Source organism: Procambarus clarkii, chromosome 49 (genome assembly GCF_040958095.1).
Source record: "Procambarus clarkii isolate CNS0578487 chromosome 49, FALCON_Pclarkii_2.0, whole genome shotgun sequence".
NCBI lineage: Eukaryota > Metazoa > Arthropoda > Malacostraca > Decapoda > Cambaridae > Procambarus > Procambarus clarkii.
This window is the reverse complement of record NC_091198.1, coordinates 24,901,165-24,919,610: the sequence shown is the minus strand read 5'-3', so window position 1 is coordinate 24,919,610 and position 18,446 is coordinate 24,901,165. Positions and strand designations below refer to the sequence as shown.

Genomic DNA, 18,446 nt, shown 5'->3' with positions numbered 1-18,446 from the left:
AATTGAAGCTACAACTGGGGGATGGTCGATCATCTCCACTGGGTAGGAAGTCTGTCCCAACTGCAACCTGCAGTTCCTAGCCCCCTTTTGAGCAGACAAGGAATAATCAAATCGCGACAGAAAATCAGTTCCCATTAAGATGTGACCAGGAAAATCAAGGTTCTCTACGATTGTACATGTGTGAGGCTGCAATTCCCCATCAATCTCAAAATTAACTGTACCTTGACCTACGATCTCAATCTTTTCCCCATTGACTGCTGTTAATGTCTTTGCGCAACGTTTAAGACGTGCATACTTAAAAGTGCCGAAGGCTGACTTTTTAATTACCGTTGCCTGGCTTCCTGTATCAACAAAAGCTGTCAATCTCACACCTTCCACTTTCACCTCAAAAGTAGGCCTACCATCACTAGGAGCCTGCTTTCATGCTTTCGTAGGAGTGACTTCGCAATCCCTCTGTATATGCCCGCGCTTCCAGCAGGAGTAACACCTCCGCAGATCTCTGTTGGTACCCCGCGCAGGGTGGCTCGAACTTGCAGCTGAGGGCTGCTTCCCGCCTGATGAACCCGCGCCACAGTTCCTCGGCTTGGCTCCCTCGTCTTTACTTAACGCCTCTACGTATGGCGACAACTGAGTGCCCGGCGTCTCCGTGCGCATCTGCCTGTCTAAGGCTGTGGCGGCCTGGGGTTGGGGTTGAGGTATGGTGTGGGTGGCCTGGGGTTGGGGTGTGGATGGAGGTTGGGGTTGAGGTATGGTGTGGGTGGCCTGGGGTTGGGGTGTGGATGGAGGTTGGGGTTGAGGTATGGTGTGGGTGGCCTCGGGTTGGGGTGTGGATTGAGGTTGGGGTTGAGGTATGGTGTGGGTGGCCTCGGGTTGGGGTTGAGGCTGAGGTATGGTGTGGGTGACCTCAGGTTGGGGTGTGGATTGAGGTTGGGGTGGGTATGGGGTCGCCTGGGGTTGGAATGGGTATGGGGTGGCCTGGGGTTGGAATGGGTATGGGTATAGGTATGGGGTGGCCTGGGGTTGGAATGGGTATGGGTATGGGGTGGCCTGGGGTTGGAATGGGTATGGAGTGGCCTGGGGTTGGGGGAAGGGTTGGTATGGGAACTGAGGATGGTGTTGGTACTGGAATTGAGGATGGGGTTGGTATGGGAGGTGGGGTTGGGGTTGTTGTAGTGACGGATGAGGTGTACCTGAGCGGTCCCCAGTGGTGTCGGAAGAGGTGCTGTCCTCTACACTTCCACTACCACTGTTCCCTACTGACTGGTCACTGTCTGGGTTAAACATTTTCTGTGATTCCTGGTGTGCCATGTCTCTTCTAAACTACCCTTTAGAACACCCTCGACCCGGACTCACTACAACCGTGATCTTATACAAATAAAAAAAAAAATCACAACTCTTTTCCAAGAGAAAACTACTAAATTCCCAAAATAGGAAATACAACGATTTATCGAGAGAATCGCTGAAGTGAATCCAATGAATGAGTGTCTGCCCCGCACTCGTGTCTGCCTGTGAAATATCCCGCAGTTCTATTGCTGAAACCTAAGTCCTTTACGTTAAAAAAAAATTAAGGAATCTAATTTATTTAAAACAATTTAAATGATAACGCAACTAACGCGCAGCACTCGTGATGGATTAATAAAGAATATTTACTGTACTTGAATACTAAACGCACTTGAAGTGAGCAGCGTGGCCCCTGATGACTGATGGAGCGGGACCAGCTGCGCTGAAAAAACTAAGTCCCGCGCTTTTTCGCTTAAACGCTGAAAAATCTAAATTTTTGTTCTGAAGGAAAATAACTAGTTTTACGTTAATAAACCGCTCTAGCGATTAATATAGACACCCAGGACATATATTTGCTGACCAAAGATTGAATTTTTATCAAAAAACTGCGTTTTTACTCAATTGCTGGACTCTGCCAATTTTTCCGACTCCGAGGGAAAAAATTTCTATCACCCCAAATATCACAAAACTCCTTTAATTCACAAAAATTTGGGTTTCTCGTTCCCAGATATAAATACGTTATTATTTACTACTGACGTTGTATACAGAACAATACTGACACTTCGGGCGGTTTCAACACTCACTAATTCGAATTTTCGTCAAAATCCGAGATTTTCACCTCAAATGGACTCTGACAAAATTACGACACGATTTTCTCGAAAAATAACTAAATTCGGCAAAAATGTAATTATCACTGTTTAATGCTTACGGACAGAATTACGTCCCTTACGCGCACTAGAGCGGTTTCTACTGACCCTAGGATATACACGAAACATGAAAATTAGAATTTTTGCCAAAAAGTCAGATTCTAGCCCAAGCTGGACTTAGAAAATTTTCCACCTACGTTTCTACTGAAAACAGAATTCTAAGTCTACAAACACAATTCTACCGTCTTACTGGTAACAACTAGAAAATATCACTCGCATCGACTGAGGAATCCTAATGATACCCAGATCATATACGTGACCCACGAATACCAATTAATTACAGTTAACGACTTTCCGACGTTGACTTAGCCGAAAACTTATCCCAAAATACTTAGAAATATTCCACGGACAAATAAGATTTACACGCAACTTACAATCCCTTAAACTCCTTCACTTACTATAGTGACCGACCAATAGCCCTAAGTCCAGAGGATTAACTACACTCTAGCAACAACGCCTCTGACTTAGACTAATACAACAGGGAATAACAAAACTTAATGTACGCACTTAGCCTAATATCCAGAAAATGCTAACACGTGGGAAAAACATTTAACCGGGGATTGAATTTAGGGGAAAAAATTAATCTAGAACAACGCAAATAAACGGAATTACTTTATAAATTTAAGTATACTTAATTCAAAAATGCACTCGACTTAATCTTATAATTGCTCCTACCGGCTCGCCGTACCACACCTAGCCTAGGGGTCTCGACCATCTAGGTTCCAACAGAGCGACACGCAGCTTTCAGCAACAATTACGACTAGGGACGACTCAACCTCCACTAAGTGTGCGATCACTTAGTTGTTGAATCGCTGCTAGGTAGGTAGTCCGTCCCTCGCAACGCCCGCAACGCCCTTCACGGATTACGTTTTTCCTAGCGTTTTGGGTCGTCTAATAACGCCCTCGGACTATCTCCTGGCGTCCCACAGATATATCCGCCCAGACAGCCCACAAGGAACTGCTGTCGAGAGTATGGTGGCTCCCAACACCTCTGAATTAATTGCAATTGGTCGAGTATGGTACCCAGTCCAATCAACTCGGAGCGGTCTCCTTTTCAATAAATCTTAACAGTCTAATCTTACTAACTAAACCTTAATCATATCAGCCCGCATGACCCAAGATTCGCCAATCCCCACTCAAACGCACTGTTGTGAGGCGCACTGCTAATCCTGGCCCGCGGCTGTCTCCTTAGCATCCACGCACGTGTTCGAATGGCTAGACGCGTGAGCCTTTCAACAATTTCAAACAAAATTGTTGAAACCACCGCTGTGCACCATTGTAACACGGGGTAGGGTTTCTCTCTACTTATCTTTCCTTCTATTCCCCCTCTACCCGTATTCTTACTTTTTATTTCTCTACAAGGGACTCCAAAACTTTTACCAAAGCCAACTCCACGCCACGTGGTCCTAAGACGATTGACCGACTTAAGATTCTACAACCAGTATGACATGACCTAGGCTTCGAGCAAAACCCTAGAGTCGCCTCCGCTGCCACCACCAGACCAGTAACAAGGAGCAATGATCGAGGTCTGGATCGATCACGCTAATTAATCAACCTTGGGGCTTGATCCCCACTATAACCGATGACCTTGAGTGTGGAATAAATTACACGGTAATGATGAATTCCGATTCGATGTTAGAATCGGCGCCCAATACAACTCTGCCTCGTGTGGACCACGTGACCAGGACAAGTAAACATAAAAAAAAATGGAAACAATAAAAATGCAAATTATTAACTAATTAATTTATTAAAAGAAAAACTAAAACAAAATCTAAATATGTTCACTCCCTGTCACTTTAACACTCCCTACTTGACCTGAATGGCAAATGAGAAGACTATCCCTATAATTAACAATAGCAACTATACCTCTATGTTTTACCAGCTAAAGATGTTGGGCTGGTCTTGGGGAGAGGTAAGATGGTTGACCTCTCCCAGTTGATCTTGTGTCCACACTGATCTGTCCTCGTCTGGTCTAGCCCAGACTAGAGCATTGTATTGTTCCGCATAGTCTCAGTTTTACCAAGTTACTTAGCCAGGTTTAAGTTATAACAATTAACATCTGTTGTACTTAATTGATCCAGACTGGTTGAATTATTTTACTGAAATTAAATTACACAAGCATTTAACGGCAGAGCTGTTCCCGATCCCCAAAATGGTTAATTGAACTTTGAGAAATAGTAGACATGTCAACCCTGATGACCTATGACCGCTGGTCACTCCGCCTTACAACTTAGATCTGATTCGTGACGTCACTGATGGTGACTTAAACTCAATAATTAGAATACTCTTGATATTGTACCCAGTACTATTATACAATACAATTTTAATACAAAATGAATAAAGGCTAATTTCTCTATATTACTGAATACTATAGGATGGTTCATTATACAAAACTATGAACAAAGATGCCCGCCATTTGTGACTCAGACCTGCTAATCCCCAGGGGAATGTGCGTTGAGAGGTCAGGTCCCTACCCGAAACTTCTGGAACCTTCTGGAATAATTCTTACAACAGCCTAGTTTGTTACAGCAGGACAACACAGCAGCCATGCTAGACAACACAGCACCCATGCAGGTCAACATAGCAGCTATGCAGAACAACACAGCAGCCATGCAGGTCAAGATAGCAGCCATGTTGGACAACACAATTAACAGCCTTGCAGGTCAACACAGCAGCCTTGCAGGTCAACAAAGCAGCAACGCAGGTCAACACAGCAGTAATGCTGGACAATACAGCAACCATGCTAGACAACACAGCAGCATTGCAGGACAACACAGCAGCCATGCAGGTTAACACAGCATCCATGCAGGACAACACAGCAGCCATGCTGGACAACACAGCACACATGCACGTCAACACAGCAGTCATGCAGGACATCACAGACGCCATGCAGGACAACACAGCACCCATGCAGGTCAACACAGCAGCCATGCTAGACAACACAGCAGCCATGCAGTTCAACACAGCAGCCATGCAGGTCAAAACAGCAGCCATGCTAGAGAACACAGCAGTCATGCAGGACAACACAGCACCCATGCAGGACAACACAGCAGCCTTGCAGGACAACACGGCAGCCATGCTAGACAACACAGCACCCATGCAGGTCAACATAGCAGCTATGCAGAACAACACAGCAGCCATGTAGGTCAAGATAGCAGCCATGTTGGACAACACAATTAACAGCCTTGCAGGTCAACACAGCAGCCTGGCAGGTCAACAAAGCAGCAATGCAGGTCAACACAGCAGTAATGCTAGACAATACAGCAACCATGCTAGACAACACAGCAGCATTGCAGGACAACACAGCAGCCATGCAGGTCAACACAGCAGCCATGCAGGTCAACACAGCAGCCATGTACGTCAACACTACAGCCATGCAGGACAACACAGCAGCCAAGCAGGTCAACACAGCACCCATGCAGGTCAACACAGCAGCCATGCAGGACAACACAGCAGCCATGTAGGACAACACAGCAGCCATGTAGGACAACACAGTACCCATGCAGGTCAATACAACAGTCATGCAGGACAACACAGCAGCCTTGCAGGACAACACAGCACCCATGCAGGTCAACACAGGAGCCATGCAGGGCAACACAGCAGTCATGCAGCTCAACACATCAGCAATGGAGGTCAACACAGCAGTCATGTAGGTCAACACAACAACCATCCAGGACAACACAGCAGCCATGCAGGACAACACAGCACCCATGCAGGTCAACACAGCAGCCATGCAGGTCAACACAGCAGCCATGCAGATCAACACAGCAGCCATGCAGGACAACACAGCAGCCATGCTAGACAACACAGCAGCCATGCAGGTCAACACAGCAGCATTGCAGGACAACACAGCAGCCATGTAGGACAATACAGCACCCATGCAGGTCAACACAGCAGCCATGCAGGAAAACACAGCAGCCATGTAGGACAACACAGCACCCATGCAGGTCAACACAACAGTCATGCACGACAACACAGCAGCCTTGCAGGACAACACAGCACCCTTGCAGGTCAACACAGCAGCCATGCAGGACAACACAGCAGCCATGCAGGACAACACAACAGCCATGCAGGACAACACAGCACCCATGCAGGTTAAAACAGCAGCCATGCTAGACAACACAGCAGCCATGCTAGACAACACAGCAGCCATGCTAGACAACTCAGCACCCATGCAGGTCAACACAGCAGCCATGCAGGACAACACAGCAGCAATGCTAGACAACAAAGGTGCTATGCAGGTCAACACAGCAGCCGTGCAGGACAACACAGGAGCAATGCTAGAAAACACAGCTGCCATGCAGGTCAACACAGCAGCCATGCAGGACAACACAGTAGCTATGCAGGACAACACAGCAGCCATGCAGGTCAACACAGCAGCCATGCAGGACAACACAGCAGCCATGCAGAACAACACAACAGCCATGCAGGACAACACAGCACCCATGCAGGTTAAAACAGCAGGCATGCTAGACAACACAGCAGCCATTCTAGACAACACAGCAGCCATGCACGACAACTCAGCACCCATGCAGGTCAACACAGCAGCCATGCAGGACAACACAGCAGCCATGCAGGACAACACAACAGCCATGCAGGACAACACAGCACCCATGCAGGTTAAAACAGCAGGCATGCTAGACAACACAGCAGCCATTCTAGACAACACAGCAGCCATGCACGACAACTCAGCACCCATGCAGGTCAACACAGCAGCCATGCAGGACAACACAGCAGCAATGCTAGACAACACAGGTGCCATGCAGGTCAGCACAGCAGCCATGCAGGACAACACAGCAGCCATGCTAGACAACACAGAAGCCATGCAGGTCAACACAGCAGCCATTCAAGACAACACAGCAGCCATGCTAGACGACACAGCTGCCAATTAGGTCAACACAGCAGCCATGCAGTCCAACACAGCAGCCATGCAGGACAACATAGCAGGCGTGCACGACAACACAGCACCCATGCAGGTCAACACAGCACCCATGCAGGTCAACACAGCAGCCATGCAGGACAACACAGCAGCCATGCAGGTCAACACAGCAGCCATGCTAGACAACACAACAGCCATGCAGGTCAACACAGCAGGCATGCTAGACAACACAGCAGCCATGCTAGACAACACAGCAGCCATGCACGACAACTCAGCACCCATGCAGGTCAACACAGCAGCCATGCAGGACAACACAGCTGCAATGCTAGACAACACAGTGGCCATGCAGGTCAGCACAGCAGCCATGCAGGACAACACAGCTGTAATGCTAGACAACACAGCAGCCATGCAGGTCAACACAGCAGCCATGCAGTACAACACAGCAGCCATGCTAGACGACACAGCTGCCATTCAGATCAACACAGCAGCCATGCAGGACAACACAGCAGCCATGCTAGACAACACAGAAGCCATGCAGGTCAACAGAGCAGCCATGCAGGACAACACACTAGCCATGCAGGTCAACACAGCAGCCATGCTAGACAACACAGCTGCCATGCAGGACAACACAGCAGCCATGCTAGACAACACAGCAGCCATGCAGGTCAACACAACGGTCATGCAGGACAACACAGCAGCCATGCAGGTCAGCACAACAGCCATGCAGGACAATACAGCAGCCATGCAGGTCAACACAACAGCCATGCAGGACAACACAGCAGCCATGCAGGTCAACCCAACAGCCATGCAGGACAACACAGCAGCCATGCAGGACAACACAACAGCCATGCAGGTCAACACAGCAGCCATGCAGGACAACACAGCACCCATGCAGGTCAACACAACAGCTATGCAGGTCCACACAGCACCCATGCAGGTCAACACAGCAGCCATGCTGGTCAACACAACCGGTATGCAGGACAACATAGCAGCAATGCAAGACAACACAGCAGCCATGTAGGACAACACAGCAGCCATTCAGGACAACACAGCAGCCATGCAGGTCAACATAGCAGCCATGCAGGACAACACAACACCCATGCAGGACAACACAGCAGTCATGCAGGTCAACACGACAGCCATGCAGGACAACACAGCAGCAATGCAGGACTACACAGCAGTCATGCAGGTCATCACAACAGCCATGCAGGACGACACAGCAGCCATGCAGGTCAACACAACAGCCATGCAGGACAACACAGCAGCCATGCAGTATAACACTGCAACCATGCAGTTCAACACAGCAGCCATGCAGGACAACACAGCACTCATGCAGGTCAACACAACAGCTATGCAGGATAACACAGCAGACATGCAGGACAACACATCAGTTATGCAGGACAACACACCAGCCATGCAGGACAACACATCACCCATGCAGGTCAACACAGCACCATGCAGGTCAACACAGCAGCCATGCAGGTCAACACAACAACCATGCAGGACAACACAGCACCCATGCAAGACAACACAGCAGCCATGCAGGACAACACAGCAGCCATGCAGGACAACACAGCAGCCATGCAAGTCAACATAGCAGCCATTCAGGACAACACAACAGCCATGCAGGACAACACAGCAGCCATGCAGGTCAACACGACAGCCATGCAGGACAACACAGCAGCAATGCAGGTCAACACAGCAGCCATGCAGGACAACACAGCAGACATGCAGGTCAACACGGCCGCCATACAGGACAACACAGCAGCCATGCAGGTCAACACAACAGCCATGCAGGATAACACAGCAGCCATGCAGGTCAACACAACAGCAATGCGGACAACACAGCAGCCAAGTAGGACAACACAGCAGCCAAGTAGGACAACACAGCAGCCATGCAGGTCAACACAACAGCCATGCAGGATAACACAGCAGCCATGCAGGTCATCACAACAGCAATGCGGACAACACACCAGCCATGCAGGTCGACACAGCAGCAATGCAGGACAACACAGCACCCATGCAGGACAACACAGCAGCCATGCAGGACAACACAACAGCCATGCAGGACAACACAGCAGTCATGCAGGACAACACAACAGCCATTCAGGTAAACACAGCAGCCATGCTAGACAACACAGCAGCAATGCAGGTCAACACAGCAGCCATACTAGACAACACAGCAGACATGCTAGACAACACAGCAGCCATGCCGGACAACACAGCAGCCATGCAGGTCAACACACCGCAGCCATGCCAGACAACACAACAGTCATAAAGGAAACACAGCAGCAATGCACGTCAACACAGCAGTTATGCAGGTCAACACAGCAGCCATGCTAGACAACGCAGCAGCCATGCTAGACAACACAACAGACATGCTAGGCAACACAACAGCCATGCTAGAGAACAGAACAGCCATGCTAGACAACACAACAGCCATGCTAGACAACACAACAGCTATGCTAGACAACACAACAGCTATGCAGGTCAACACAGCAGCCATGCTAGACAACACAACAGCTATGCTAGACAACACAACAGCCATGCTAGACAACACAACAGCCATGCTAGACAACACAGCAGCCATGCTAGACAACACAATAGCCATGCTAGACAACACAACAGCCATGCAGGACAACACAACAGCCATGCTAGGCAACACAGCAGCCATGCAGGTCAACACAGCAGCAATGCTAGATAACACAGCAGCCATGCAAGACAACACAGCAGCCATGCTAGACAACACAGCAGCAATGCAGGTCAACACAGTAGTAATGCAGGACAACACAGCAGCCATGCAGGACAATACAGCAGCCATGCAGGTTAACACAGCAGCCAAGCAGGTCAACACAGCAGCCATGCAGGACAATACAGCAGTCATGCTAGACAACACAACAATCATGCCGGTCAACACAGCAGCCATACTAGACAACACAGCAGCCATGTAGGTCACACAGCAGCCATGCAGGTCAACACAGTAGTAATGCAGGACAACACAGCAGCCATGCAGGACAATACAGCAGCCATGCAGGTTAACACAGCAGCCAAGCAGGTCAACACAGCAGCTATGCAGGTCAACACAGCAACCATGCAGGTCAACACAGCAGCCATGCAGGTCAGCACAGCAGCCTTGCAGGTCAACACAGCAGACATGCATGTCAATACTGCAGGACGACCTGTACAGACTGGAGGAATGGTCTAGAAAATGGCTGCTAAAATTCAACTCAGGAATGTGTAAAGTAATGAAATTAGGCGAAGGGAGCAGAAGGCTAAACACAAGGTGCCATCTGGGAGGTGAAATCCTACAAGAGTCAAATAAAGAGAAAGATCTGGGGGTCGATATCACATCGACCTGTCCCCAGAGGCCCACATCAAAAGTATATCTTCAGCGGCATATACTAGACTGGCCAATATAAAAACTGCCTTCAGAAACTTGTGTAAGGAATCGTTCAGGACCCTGTATACTACTTATGTAAGACCAATCCTCGAGTATGCAGGTCCTGCCTGGAGTCCATAAGTAGTTAAACACAAGGCGAAGTTAGGGAAGGTTCAGAGGTATGCCACCAGACTGGTCCTGGAGCTGAGAGGAATGAGTTACGAGGAAAGGCTAAGGGAGCTGAATCTCACAACCCTGGAAAACAGAAGGGTAAGGGGAGACATGATAACCACTTACAAAATTCTCAAGGGAATTGACAGAGTGGACAAAGACAAACTCTTTAGCGCGCATGGAACACGAATAAGGGGACACAGGTGGAAACTTAGTACCCAGATGAGCCACAGAGACGTTAGAAAGAATTTTTTAATTGTCAGGGTAGTTAACAAATGGATTGCATTAAGTAGTGTTGTGGTGGAGGCTGACTCCATACACAGTTTCAAATGTAGATATGATAGAGCCCAATTGGCTCAGGAATCTGTACACCAGTTGATTGACAGTTGAGAGGCGGGACCAAAGAGCCAGAGCTCAACCCCCGCAAGCACAACTAGGTGAGTACTAGGTGAGTACAGCAGCCATGCAGGACAACAACCATTACTGCACGTGCCATGAACGTGCAACATTGTTCAACACGAGGAAATGGTTATCGTATGGTAAGAGCGCGCAATTAGTCAGTTAAGGAGTTAATTTAGTTATCATAGCATATTGAATTGCAGGAGTTCCATTCTTACCTACAACATCTTGCAATCACGGTTTGTTTACTCCGAGTTTTCAATCCTAAAGTTCTAAAGTTTTGCAATATAAAGACGGTAAAATGTTCCCGGTCTTAATGTGAGACGGAACAATTTCAACTGCGCATTATATATTTCTTGTTCTTATAGTTCTCGTAATTATTTACGAGAAAGTCATCAAACGAGCATCACGGACGACAGACCCGGGGATACGTAGTCCTGACCACGGACCAACTCCTGGGGAAAGGACCCGGGGGTACGTAGTCCTGACCACGGACCAACAGCTGGGGGAAGGACCCGGGGGTACGTAGTCCTGACCACGGACCAACTCCTGGGGAAAGGACCCGGGGGTACGTAGTCCTGACCACGGACCAACAGCTGGGGGAAGGACCCGGGGGTACGTAGTCCTGACCACGGACCAACTCCTGGGGAAAGGACCCGGGGGTACGTAGTCCTGACCACGGATCAACAGCTGGGGGAAGGACCCGGGGGTACGTAGTCCTGACCACGGACCAACTCCTGGGGAAAGGACCCGGGGGTACGTAGTCCTGACCACGGACAAACAGCTGGGGGAAGGACCCGGGGATACGTAGTCCTGACCACGGACCAACTCCTGGGGAAAGGACCCGGGGGTACGTAGTCCTGACCACGGACCAACAGCTGGGGGAAGGACCCGGGGGTACGTAGTCCTGACCACGGACCAACAGCTGGGGGAAGGACCCGGGGGTACGTAGTCCTGACCACGGACCAACAGCTGGGGGAAGGACCCGGGGGTACGTAGTCCTGACCACGGACCAACAGCTGGGGGAAGGACCCAGGGGGTACGTAGTCCTGACCACGGACCAACTGCTGGGGGAAGGACCCGGGGGTACGTAGTCCTGACCACGGACCAACAGCTGGGGGAAGGACCCGGGGGTACGTAGTCCTGACCACGGACCAACAGCTGGGGGAAGGACCCAGGGGTACGTAGTCCTGACCACGGACCAACAGCTGGGAGAAGGACCCAGGGGTACGTAGTCCTGACCACGGACCAACAGCTGGGGGAAGGACCCGGGGGTACGTAGTCCAGACCACGGACCAACAGCTGGGAGAAGGACCCAGGGGTACGTATGTAACGGGGGGTGGGGGAAATAGCTCTATCTTGTCCATTATTCCACCCCCCAGTTAACTAACGAGGCCGGGGGAAACAGCTCTCTCTAGTCCGTTATCCCGTCCCCAGTTAGCTAACTATTCTAGAGCACCTCCAGAGTTCCTAAGGCAACCTCTCTCGTTCAACACCTTGTAACCTAGTTATTCGACTACCTAGGTGCTAAGACTACAAGGCGCCGTCACTTGATCAGTTACCCGAAACTCTAGAGAGAACTCTAGGATACAGAATCAGTGCCACAAACGTATAAGAGAAAACGAAAGGAAAGAAATGAATAGTGAAGTAATTAGTGAGGGTTTGGGGTGAGAGGTAGAGAAGTGGGAGGAGCGAGGAGGGTCATTAGTTGAAAGTGAGAGTTCAGAGAGGGGTGGAGGGAGAGGTATAGATAGGTAGAAGTAGAAGAGTAGATAGTAGAAGACGATAGTAGAAAGTAGAAGATAAAATGCTGCCACCATCCATTCATGATCATTACATACAAGACAAGGAATGGAACTTGCCTTTATCACAAAATTCTCAAAAGATGTTATCATGAGTTCATTATTAGTATGTTCCCTCTGTACCATGTATCAACTCCAAACATGTACTCATTAATATCTTGAATCTAGTAACCACCGAGGCTTTCTCACCTCAACTCAAAGCTCTAGGGAACAAAGACGATTTAAATAATAAGTTCATATATTTCACATACTAAGTATCATAATATAAGCAATCCAATTAAAATGTTCCCGTTTAATATGCAAAGTGAGTCATCATCCAAGAATTCGAGAACCCTACAACTTGACTGCCCCTGATCATCACACAACATATGTAAACACGACCAAGTCACCTTAATGTTCACTCACCGAGGACTGAGTCTAAGTTGAATAGAGAGGGGGGGGGGTCTGTAGCTTGACAGAGACTGTCTCGCCCCTGCCGGCCGACAGCCTCCCTGCTAGGGACGTCTTCTCTGCTCTGCTGGCTCGTCTGCTGTTCTGTCTGTTAATCCTCCATCCTCCATAGCTCTCCGAGTTTATATTGGGGAACCTAGTAGCTAACTCCGCCCACAAATAGATAGCCTCCGGCACTACCAAGCCACTTCTTAAACGTCAGCATGTTTGAAGGCTACCAGACTACAATTATAAGCTTAGCGGAAGCAAGGTGAAATTCTCATGATCTGACCTCAGGTCACTTGAGGTCATTAACGCTTTGAGGTGTGAGATCTCAGGCCGACAAACTGGCGCCTCTCAGATCCTTGTCTGTGACTCATGTACTCTATGTATGTATTAAACTAAACCAAACACTTTTACAGTGTTACATCTCCCTTTCTCCCCGAAATAAAGTTTTTGCAACACTGCTAAAGCAAGCTAGCTGTGTGCAACAACTTTATTAACGAAAAAAAAAATACATCCTAGCTAAACAAATATACATCATCCTACTCTAAAAAATGAAATATATAGACAGACGTCCATTGTCTCTGGCTGGGCGACGTCACTGCTTGGTCTTGTAGATAATCCTGTACCACATTTCTTCAACACAACTCCCTCCGTCGCTTCTCCGTCGTTAACGCACAACAACCCTTGGTCAACCCGATAGCCGTTACTACTTGAACTGCGCACAGGACCGTGGAATTCGGTTGTCCCAGCTGATCTGTAATTGGCCCTACGTCAGTCACCATGAGAGACGTATATTGGGGTTCTTCACAGCTATAGGGACTACAAGTTTCGAGACCTTCATATAGTTGCCAACAGTAGAAATCCCATCCTACTCTTCTTCCTCCCTGTTGCTCCAGCACGCCTCCTTCAGAGAGCTACTTCTGACAGCCACATCAAGTCCGCACGACACAGGAAGAATCACTCAACAGAGCAACATGCTTGCAGGAGGGGCGGCCAGTTAAGGCAAACGATCCTGTCTTGCAATTACGCTCCATGCAATGATGCTGACACCAGCAAGGGACACTAGGCATCGTGTCTCCCTCAGCTTGTCTTATCTTCTTCTTCTTTCTTCTCTCTTCTTTCTTCTCTCTTCCTTCTTCTCTCTTCTTTCTTCTTCTCTTCTTTCTTCTCTCTTCCTCCTCCCATGGGTCTTTGACAAGCGACCTGGGGTCCATTGGGGTCCGTCCGTCCTGGGGTCCATCCTGGGTAGACCGATGTTGGTGGGACAGACTGGAGTCGTTGTTGCTCCACTTCCATCTTTACTGGGTCGTCTGGGGTCGTCTGCAGAACGACCTGGGGTCCACTGGGGTCCGTCCGTCCTGGGGTCCACTGGGTAGACCAATGTTGACCGACCGAGAGGGCTGCATCTTGGGGTCCCCGGGGTGGTGGTGATCGTGGTGGAGCCATGACCTCCAGGTAGTGGGCTGGTCGTGGTGGTGGTGTTAAACGCCCGTGAGTATGGTACACAGCAGCCGTCTCCCTCTTCTGTATGTGCGTCTCTCCTCTCTTCTGGCTCCCACCTGTGGATGAACAGAAAGGCGACAATATCGTGCTCCCAAGATATTTGTGTGACCCTGTAGTTTGTATAGGGTTACACAGTCATATCATAACGCTCTCCTCCTGGCAACAACTACACCTCAATTTTTAATAATTCAATTAACTCTGAATGATATTGACTTGGTGGAACATAAAACAGTAACAGAGTAAAGTTAGAGAAGAGAGAATAAGGTCATCACTACTTTTAACTTGTCACAAAAAAAATCAACACTAATAGACAAAACACTTAGCCTAACTTAACTGTACCTTTCCTAATCTTAAGTACATAATTATCCGTTACTCCCACCCTTAACCTACAGCCACCTACGTGACCCAGAGTGTTTCCCTAGCTTCTCTGCCGGTCAACAACTCCAAACTGTTGCCACCCCTGTGACCAGACTATCTAACGTCGAGCGTCCCCAACGTGAAGTCTACTGACATACTAAGCCTTCCCCTAGCATGCTGTACAATACCAGTACACCTCGGGTTATTGCGTTCAAATGGAGTAAAACAGTCGATCGCAATAATCTGAGCAGAACCACTACTTAACTACTTAAGAACTACACCTGCCACTCCCCACTGACCTGGAGACCAGCGGTGGCTGGGTGTCCCCGTGGGACATGCGAGGTCACCTGTCACACTCAGCTGACCTGCACTACCAACACCGCTAAGTTCCAAAATCACCAAATCTTATCACTAACATTAATCACTACATTCGCAAGTTCTGGTGAACATTCCCTGAACTTCACAAAACTCACAAAATCACTAAACACAACACCAGAGAATCACAATCTCCTAACCTGGAAAGCTCGCTAAATCGTGAATATTAAACCCCTGTCAAGATCTCCCTGATAGCGCCTGAGCGGCAAAAAGACACGTGGGACTGAACAATGTTAAAAGAACACCAACTACCTACAACATTGTTCAACACCGCTGCCACCATTGTAACGGGGGGTGGGGGAAATAGCTCTATCTTGTCCATTATTCCACCCCCCAGTTAACTAACGAAGCCGGGGGAAACAGCTCTCTCTAGTCCGTTATCCCGTCCCCAGTTAGCTAACTATTCTAGAGCACCTCCAGAGTTCCTAAGGCAACCTCTCTCGTTCAACACCTTGTAACCTAGGTATTCGACTACCTAGGTGCTAAGACTACAAGGCGCCGTCACTTGATCAGTTACCCGAAACTCTAGAGAGAACTCTAGAATACAGAATCAGTGCCACAAACGTATAAGAGAAAACGAAAGGAAAGAAATGAATAGTGAAGTAATTAGTGAGGGTTTGGGGTGAGAGGTAGAGAGGTGGGAGGAGCGAGGAGGGTCATTAGTTGAAAGTGAGAGTTCAGAGAGGGGTGGAGGGAGAGGTATAGATAGGTAGAAGTAGAAGAGCAGATAGTAGAAGACGATAGTAGAAAGTAGAAGATAAAATGCTGCCACCATCCATTCATGATCATTACATACAAGACAAGGAATGGAACTTGCCTGTATCACAAAATTCTCAAAAGATGTTATCATGAGTTCATTATTAGTATGTTCCCTCTGTACCATGTATCAACTCCAAACATGTACTCATTAATATCTTGAATCTAGTAACCACCGAGGCTTTCTCACCTCAACTCAAAGCTCTAGGGAACAAAGACGATTTAAATAATAAGTTCATATATTTCACATACTAAGTATCATAATATAAGCAATCCAATTAAAATGTTCCCGTTTAATATGCAAAGTGAGTCATCATCCAAAAATTCGAGAACCCTACAACTTGACTGCCCCTGATCATCACACAACATATGTAAACACGACCAAGTCACCTTAATGTTCACTCACCGAGGACTGAGTCTAAGTTGAATAGAGAGGGGGGGGGGGGTCTGTAGCTTGACAGAGACTGTCTCGCCCCTGCCGGCCGACAGCCTCCCTGCTAGGGACGTCTTCTCTGCTCTGCTGGCTCGTCTGCTGTTCTGTCTGTTAATCCTCCATCCTCCATAGCTCTCCGAGTTTATATTGGGGAACCTAGTAGCTAACTCCGCCCACAAATAGATAGCCTCCGGCACTACCAAGCCACTTCTTAAACGTCAGCATGTTTGAAGGCTACCAGACTACAATTATAAGCTTAGCGGAAGCAAGGTGAAATTCTCATGATCTGACCTCAGGTCACTTGAGGTCATTAACGCTTTGAGGTGTGAGATCTCAGGCCGACAAACTGGCGCCTCTCAGATCCTTGTCTGTGACTCATGTACTCTATGTATGTATTAAACTAAACCAAACACTTTTACAGTGTTACACGTAGTCCTGACCACGTATCAACTGCTGGGGGAAGGACCCGGGGGTACGTAGTCCTGACCACGGACCAACAGCTGGGGGAAGGACCCGGGGGTACGTAGTCCTGACCACGGACCAACAGCTGGGGGAAGGACCCTGGGGTACGTAGTCCTGACCACGGACCAACAGCTGAGAGAAGGACCCGGGGGTACATAGTCCTGACCACGGACCAACAGCTGGGGGAAGGACCCGGGGATACGTAGTCCAGACCACGGACCAACAGCTGGGGGAAGGACCCGGGGGTACGTAGTCCTGACCACGGACCAACAGCTGGGGGAAGGACCCAGGGATACGTAGTCCAGACCACGGACAAACAGCTGGGGGAAGGACCCGGGGGTACGTAGTCCTGATCACGAACCAACTGCTGGGGGAAGGGCCCGGGGATACGTAGTCCTGACCACGGACCAACAGCTGGGGGAAGGACCCGGGGGTACGTAGTCCTGACCACGGACCAACAGCTGGGGGAAGGACCCGGGGGTACGTAGTCCTGACCACGGACCAACAGCTGGGGGAAGGACCCTGGGGTACGTAGTCCTGACCACGGACCAACAGCTGGGAGAAGGACCCGGGGGTACGTAGTCCTGACCACGGACCAACAGCTGGGGGAAGGACCCGGGGATACGTAGTCCAGACCACGGACCAACAGCTGGGGGAAGGACCCGGGGGTACGTAGTCCTGACCACGGACCAACAGCTGGGGGAAGGACCCGGGGGTACGTAGTCCAGACCACGGACCAACAGCTGGGGGAAGGACCCGGGGGTACGTAGTCCTGACCACGAACCAACTGCTGGGGGAAGGGCCCGGGGATACGTAGTCCTGACCACGGACCAACAGCTGGGGGAAGGACCCGGGGGTACGTAGTCCTGACCACGGACCAACAGCTGGGGGGGAAGGACCCGGGGGTACGTAGTCCAGACCACGGACCAACTTCTGGGGGAAGGACCCGGGGGTACGTAGTCCTGACCACGGACCAACAGCTGGGGGAAGGAAATATTACAGAACTCTAACTTTTGTTGACCAGACCACACACTAGAAATTGAAGGGACGACGACGTTTCGGTCCATCCTGGACCATTCTCAAGTCGATTGTCACAATCGACTTGAGAATGGTCCAGGACGGACCGAAACGTCGTCGTCCCTTCAATTTCTAGTGTGTGGTGAGGTCTAACTCTCCACGAGGTCAACAATGGCAGTCAGAGAGTCGTCAGCCACATCCTCCGTCTCATCCTGTGTCACTATCCTTCTGCCAGACTATCCTCTTCAACTCAGGCAAACGGGAGAAAAGG

General features: G+C 49.3%; 7 protein-coding genes across 7 annotated transcripts; all 7 read left to right on the top strand.

The window, feature by feature from the left end:
• Window positions 1–4,947: 4,947 nt before the first annotated feature.
• LOC138351459 (autotransporter adhesin BtaF-like) lies at window positions 4,948–5,352 on the top strand. Its single transcript, XM_069303286.1, has one exon. It carries the CDS (start codon window positions 4,948–4,950, stop codon window positions 5,350–5,352), a length of 405 nt encoding a protein of 134 aa, XP_069159387.1.
• A 355-nt stretch (window positions 5,353–5,707) lies between these two features.
• LOC138351458 (autotransporter adhesin BtaF-like) lies at window positions 5,708–6,070 on the top strand. Its single transcript, XM_069303285.1, has 2 exons — window positions 5,708–5,839; window positions 5,882–6,070. Exons 1-2 carry the CDS (start codon window positions 5,708–5,710, stop codon window positions 6,068–6,070), a joined length of 321 nt encoding a protein of 106 aa, XP_069159386.1.
• A 78-nt stretch (window positions 6,071–6,148) lies between these two features.
• On the top strand, window positions 6,149–7,099 carry LOC138351457 (autotransporter adhesin BpaC-like). The gene has a single exon (XM_069303284.1). It carries the CDS (start codon window positions 6,149–6,151, stop codon window positions 7,097–7,099), a length of 951 nt encoding a protein of 316 aa, XP_069159385.1.
• A 15-nt stretch (window positions 7,100–7,114) lies between these two features.
• Window positions 7,115–8,107, top strand: LOC123763339 (autotransporter adhesin BpaC-like). The gene has a single exon (XM_069303283.1). The coding sequence runs from the start codon at window positions 7,115–7,117 to the stop codon at window positions 8,105–8,107; it is 993 nt and encodes a 330-aa protein (XP_069159384.1).
• A 36-nt stretch (window positions 8,108–8,143) lies between these two features.
• On the top strand, window positions 8,144–8,683 carry LOC138351456 (autotransporter adhesin BtaF-like). Its single transcript, XM_069303282.1, has one exon. The coding sequence runs from the start codon at window positions 8,144–8,146 to the stop codon at window positions 8,681–8,683; it is 540 nt and encodes a 179-aa protein (XP_069159383.1).
• A 26-nt stretch (window positions 8,684–8,709) lies between these two features.
• Window positions 8,710–9,364, top strand: LOC138351455 (autotransporter adhesin BpaC-like). Its single transcript, XM_069303280.1, has 2 exons — window positions 8,710–8,962; window positions 9,063–9,364. The coding sequence occupies exons 1-2, from the start codon at window positions 8,710–8,712 to the stop codon at window positions 9,362–9,364; spliced, it is 555 nt and encodes a 184-aa protein (XP_069159381.1).
• A 16-nt stretch (window positions 9,365–9,380) lies between these two features.
• LOC123763338 (autotransporter adhesin BpaC-like) lies at window positions 9,381–10,037 on the top strand. Its single transcript, XM_045750492.2, has one exon. It carries the CDS (start codon window positions 9,381–9,383, stop codon window positions 10,035–10,037), a length of 657 nt encoding a protein of 218 aa, XP_045606448.2.
• The last annotated feature ends 8,409 nt before the right edge of the window (window positions 10,038–18,446 follow it).

Coding starts and splice junctions, on each gene's coding strand:
- LOC138351459 (XM_069303286.1), top strand. CDS start 4,948: ATGCTAGACAACACAGCAGCATTGCAGGACAACACAGCAGCCATGCAG.
- LOC138351458 (XM_069303285.1), top strand. CDS start 5,708: ATGCAGGTCAATACAACAGTCATGCAGGACAACACAGCAGCCTTGCAG. Junction 5,840..5,881: donor TCAACACATCAGCAATGGAG/GTCAACACAGCA, acceptor ACAACCATCCAG/GACAACACAGCAGCCATGCA.
- LOC138351457 (XM_069303284.1), top strand. CDS start 6,149: ATGCAGGTCAACACAACAGTCATGCACGACAACACAGCAGCCTTGCAG.
- LOC123763339 (XM_069303283.1), top strand. CDS start 7,115: ATGCAGTCCAACACAGCAGCCATGCAGGACAACATAGCAGGCGTGCAC.
- LOC138351456 (XM_069303282.1), top strand. CDS start 8,144: ATGCAGGTCAACATAGCAGCCATGCAGGACAACACAACACCCATGCAG.
- LOC138351455 (XM_069303280.1), top strand. CDS start 8,710: ATGCAGGACAACACAGCAGCCATGCAGGTCAACACGACAGCCATGCAG. Junction 8,963..9,062: donor TAGGACAACACAGCAGCCAA/GTAGGACAACAC, acceptor ACAACACACCAG/CCATGCAGGTCGACACAGCA.
- LOC123763338 (XM_045750492.2), top strand. CDS start 9,381: ATGCACGTCAACACAGCAGTTATGCAGGTCAACACAGCAGCCATGCTA.